The sequence below is a fragment of the Ptychodera flava genome, chromosome 5, assembly GCF_041260155.1.
Source record: "Ptychodera flava strain L36383 chromosome 5, AS_Pfla_20210202, whole genome shotgun sequence".
In the NCBI taxonomy this organism is placed as follows: Eukaryota; Metazoa; Hemichordata; class Enteropneusta; family Ptychoderidae; genus Ptychodera; species Ptychodera flava.
The window spans coordinates 18080182-18085816 of NC_091932.1; the positions used below are offsets into that span (position 1 = coordinate 18080182).

Here is a 5635-nt window from a genome sequence, read left to right on the forward strand (position 1 = left end):
GACTAATGTTAATTTCACGCCGTAGCTTTCTGAGCAATGAGTAAACTATTTTTTTCAATATCTCTTCAATGATTCAAAGAAATAAACTAGGTATAATCAGGGTCATTCTACCACTTTTGTTAGGAAACTGGCCTGTCCTTTTGTTTTAGTCCGTTTCTCGATAAATATTTGGGACAAAAGGGTGTTAACGAGTGGTTCACATACAGGCCTACTGGTATCAGATGGCGGCACGCGTAATTTTAATAGAACGGTACAAAGTCAGAACCATGGATGTAAACAACCTGACCCGGATAGCGAAAAAGATGGCCGCCTTTTCTAATTGAAATAAAAAATTATGTCTGAAATCTCAGGAAAAACAGCATGAAAGGTCAAATGAAATAGCCATTGCAATTAAGTGAGCTTTCAAATGTTTGCAAAAACTCGTAATTAACACATTTGTTGTATATTGCACTGATATTTTGGGTTGCAAGTATCGTCGCCAATTTGAAAGACCAGCTGCAATGCAATATTACGGTATCGGAATCGATCGAGTTTTTCTTTACAGCAAAATGAAATTAACTCATAAAATGTGGCATCCAATAAGTTTCAAACATCTTTCAGCAGTTTTATTGGCACGTAAATTTAGATGATCCGTACACTAATTGCCATGCGTTTGAAGAAAAAAGTCAGACACGAAAGATCAAAATGTCTTTAATTAGTTCGACATCGTCGGCTATAACATACGTGACAGTCGTCAATATTGTCGAAAATATTTAATTTGCAAAAAAGACATAAACTACATGTTCAGTTCTGAGATGTACTGTTTCAAAACTACGCACCAAGGTCATAAGGGCCGGAAGACGGAGTACCTGTACTGGAAATGCAATAATGAAAATGGCTGCCATCATACAGCAAACAACTGTCGATTTTCGCCAACATTCGATTCTCATAATGATAGAAACTACCTGCTCCTCTGTTATGTATACATGATCATCCATCGAGCAGGGCTCTAACAACGTCTACTTCTCTCTAAAATGCGAAGATTTTTTTTATTTCTTGGCTATAAGGTCAGGGCGAAGTACAACGACGCGACACCGGAAAGCACGCTATGACGTTATAGGCTTCGGGCGCGCATCCTGGAGGTAAGCTCCTCATTCACACCTTTGAACCGTGGTGTAAACTTTATCTACAGCGCCCTCTTTAGTGTAGTGGCGATTTCAGCGAATCTCGTTCGGGGACGCATAAATTTTTTCATTAATTATGCATTCTTACCTATTGCATTTTTACAAATTGTTTGCCTGCAGCAGTTTTAGAGATCGCAGAGATTGGCATTTACTAAATCTGATGATACTGTAATTATTTAGAAAATATTTCATTTTTTTTGTATCACAGATGCAGTAGAGCTTGCTTTGATCAGGACAATAAAATATTTGTATACTCTGCGGAACACTTTGTCGTTTAGTTCCCCTCGTCACCTAGCAACAAGACTTCTTTATTATTCTTATATTATTATTCTTATATTATTCTTATTAACGACACGGTTTTCACATCAAGTTGCTTTGCGCAGCACTATGTTTTTTATGTTTTTTTTAGCATTTCCACCTATTTTACCATGCTTAGTGCGAGACGATCTTACGCTAATAATCCCATGCCCCGATCCAATTGTGATTCGATAGCATGTCATGACGGCCTTTACATTATCATCAATTAGTTAGTACTACTTTTGAAGGACATTTATATGTAACGAAGCACACTGCACTTTGTACGTATAGTACGTGGACAAGCTGAACAGCGAGTGCTTCAACATGCTCCAAAGAAAAACAACCTGCTGTTGACATAGAAAATATAAAATACTTAAACAACATAAAATGTTACAGTTAGTGGCCATTCTAAATATCTACACCAGAGAGAGAGAGAGAGAGAGAGAGAGAGAGAGAGAGAGAGAGAAGAGAGAGAGAGAGAGAGAGAGAGAGAGAGAGAGAGAGAGAGAGAGAGAGAGTCAATAGTTCCTTTTGAATATCAAAGTGTATCTTTCAAATTGTTCTTCGGAAACGATGCATGACAAATGGATAATACTTGCTTTGCCATTCTGTGTTAGTTATACCGATAAAAGTTTATCAGTGAATCGCGTCAGATTCCTCTATGTACACTGTATTGTTGTCTGTATCCAACTTATACATTGGGATATGCTAAGGATGTAGTTTTTCTAACAATTTTTGACGACATTTTATATCGGTCTTTTGTCAATGTATCATGCTCAAATTGTCGTCCACGCAGCATTCCAATATCATTTTTGACAGATTTTAATGTATTTTGATGATTTTCTTGTGAAATTGCTTCCTCTCTCAGCCCTTAAGACGTAAGGTAAATAAGAAATCAATAGGGAGGTAGTTTTGTAAACAATGGCACATCCTATCTAGATTTCTCATCATTATATATTAAACAAATATAGCGATCATCACCTGTTTTGTGCTTAATATTGTTCGACGATCTCAAAAATAAGACAGGTTTGTTTATTTATCATTAATGCTATGCCTGTATTGCCATTCTTCTATTGTTCAGACGGTATTGATATGAGCCCATATTTTAACCAGTTAAAATACGAATTATATTTTCACTGTAACCGAACTACTTACAGCGACGCGTACGCGTGACCTTCGCTGGTATGCATGACCTTCGTTGGTATATCTACATATAAAACAGCTGAGCGAATAAGGCAAATGACAATCCGAAACGTCATTATGATTTGGTCACAATTCTGTTGTTTGCAGTCATTTCATGGGCATTGAACTTAGGCACAAGTACAGTTGTACCAAAAACATACAAACAAACGTATTGAAGTGATAGCCGGGTGAATATATGTACTCACCGTGGTGAAGCAAGATGTACTCTCCAGAACAGGAATAATACGTCTGTTCAGACAGTCTAGGTATCTGGCTTCTCAGTGAGCGAGTATATATATATAATATCGGAGCTTGTAGCTGTACGATGTGGTTAGTATGGCTGTAGTCTTAGATCTGGCGTGTTCCGATGCCGAGATCACATGGTCCCAGGACGCTGACTCTGCGGGGGGTCGGCAGTATCCCCTAGCAACAAACAGAGGCAGTTGGGGGCGCTGTTCACACTACACTCTCCTCCGTTTTATCAAAACAGGTGGGAACCGTATCTACAGCCTGGAAGGAAACAAAACAAACAAACGAAAAAGACAGAGAGAAAGGGATAGCGGCTATTTTCTCCTAAGGCTTCCCAGTGAGAATATTTCACACCGGTGCTGCTCCCGTCACCAAGGGTGTCACCAGGGTGGCTCCCTCCTTGGATGGGTGTTGTACCAGTTTGGTCTTCAGAGCGCGCACCCTCTGGGGTCTGTGAAGTCCCCCCCGGGCACGAGTCCCGCTCCAATCCAGGTTTCCTGGACCTCCCTAGTCCCCATAGAGACGGTGGGTGTTGCTCATCGCCGTATGCAGGAGGCGCTTGATGTCTCCACCTCGATGTCTTATGACCTCCTGCGCCACGTCACCGATGTATGCGGGGGTGTTGTATCGCTGGTTGGGCCATGGCATAAGATACGGCGAATCCGTCTCCAGGAGGATCCGGTCCAGGGGGACGTCTCTCAGGGCCTCAACTTGCCTGTCGTCGAGGTCCGCCACCATTGCTGAGAAACTGAAATAGCAGTGGCGGAATGCCTGGCGCCATCTACGAAGGGTGCGCAGCTCTCCCGCAAAGTTATGGATATGGATAAGCTGGGTACGAGTCGCACACCTCCTTGACGGTTACCAGGGCCAGGGCGTGAGTATCACAGGCGTACTTATCCCCCGCCGCGCCTCTGAGGTGTAAGATGACTGGTTTGGCGGGGTTGGCCATGCTCAGGAGTTCCCTGAAGACGTCCTCTTGTTTCGTCCACTTGTCGCTGCCCACGGTTCTGTCGAGTCCGATTTCCCCTAGAGCGGCGACGTGTGGGGATGCAACCAGGCGTCGGATCTCCTGCAGTACCTGCTTGCCGGCGGCGGCTTTGGGGCGGAGGCTGATGGCAATCTTCCACCCTGGTTCCCGGGTCAGGTCTTCGGGGAAGGTTTCCGGGTCACAGTATACCTCCACTCCTCCAACCACTTTGACTGGTATTTCAGGTCGGACGCTCGGGTAGGCTGAAATGAGTTGGGCTGACGTTGTCACTCGGCTGCCTTTCCTGAGTTGTTTCACTGTCCGATCCAAGTGAAAATGCGAATCCATAGCTTTCGGAAGTGGAGATTCCTGGCTACATTCCGCTTCCCATCCGTACCTTGCTGGGGCCGTTGTTGGGTGTTCTGATTCCTGACTAGCCGCTGCCACCGGTGGGTGGGGAAGAGATGTCTCCCTGGCGGGCTTGGCTTTCCGTCGGTATCCTGCTGGGATCATCCTTAGGCTTCCAGGCACTTTGGCGGCGGCTGCTGCTGGTGGGCGAGGGCGCTCCTGGGCTCCCTTGCCAGTCCAACGCCGTACCTGGTCACGGTCCGCTGGGTCCAGGTCATGCACTAGAGCCGACATGACTCTCCACTGGACCATGACTGCCGGAGAATTTGGTGGGTTGATGCGGGGCTTCTCTGGGATGTCCCAGTCCATCAGGTGACACAAACCCTCCATGGTCTTCCGGAAGGTGTCGGTGACTTTGGCGCCTTCAGGTATCCTGGCGTGGGCTTGGGCCTTCAGGTGGTTGTAGAGTGCCAAGATTGGCATGTTAGGCCCAACCAGCTTCTCTGTCAGGAACTCCAGGAGGTCAACGATGGCGTTGTAGTCGACACGTCCTGGGTCTTCGCAGAGGCATCGGGGAAGGTGTTTTCTGAAACAGTGCTCCTTGATCCCCTTCGACTCGAAGCGAGCATCCCGGGAAAGGGCAGGGGGACGGTCATCCGGCGTAGTAGCTCCCCGCTCGCTTGGATGAGCAGGGGTGAGGCTCTTCCTCCCTGCACCTCTTGCCGTTGTTAGTCTCTTTGTCACCCGGGTGGCTCTGCAGGGTGACTGACCTTTCAAGCTGCCGCTTGCGTCTCTGCCTCCGCTTGGCAGCCGTGGTGCGTACCTGGCTGGGGTCTGTGCCCTGGGAGAGACTTCTCTCTGCGCTAGTCACTGGCTCTCGTTCAGTCCTCCCCTGATCCCCGCTGGGGTGGCTGGCCACATCCGAGGACGTGCTGGCCTGTTCCCCTTGGGGTTCTGGGGGCAGACTGCTGGAAATTAGTCCCTGCAGCACCGAGAATCGGAGTCTCGCCCCATGGGTAGTTCTGGGCCTCTTCATGGTAGTTCTGGGCCTCTTCAATACTACCGGCTCCCTGCCAAGACCTTCCGGGTCTTCCTCCGACGTCAGGCAGAAGAGGCTGTCGTCAGAATCCGGAGCGGCGACTTCGATCTCTGGGGCTTCCGCCCAGGTGGTGGTGGTGGACTTCCCCTGGTCCCGTGGCGAAGGTGTTGCGGCCGTCCGGGACAGATCGATGCCTTCGCTGACTTGGACAGTGGGAGTAGGCTGGACCTCCCCAACCGGTTGTGGTGTACGCCCTGTGGGCTCCCCCGACGCCGGCATGCCCTCCCTGTATACGGTAAGGTCAGAACGAGTCTGGAGACGTATGTCCCGACACATACCGTAAGGGTTGGTGTTGCTGTCAACCGGCGCCTGCTTCCTGGGTTTTGGTGG

At 47.6% G+C, this 5635-nt stretch overlaps 1 protein-coding gene across 1 annotated transcript; it reads right to left on the reverse strand.

The window, feature by feature from the left end:
* Positions 1-3702: 3702 nt before the first annotated feature.
* Positions 3703-4689, reverse strand: LOC139133558 (uncharacterized). Its single transcript, XM_070700286.1, has one exon. It carries the CDS (start codon positions 4687-4689, stop codon positions 3703-3705), a length of 987 nt encoding a protein of 328 aa, XP_070556387.1.
* Positions 4690-5635: the final 946 nt, after the last annotated feature.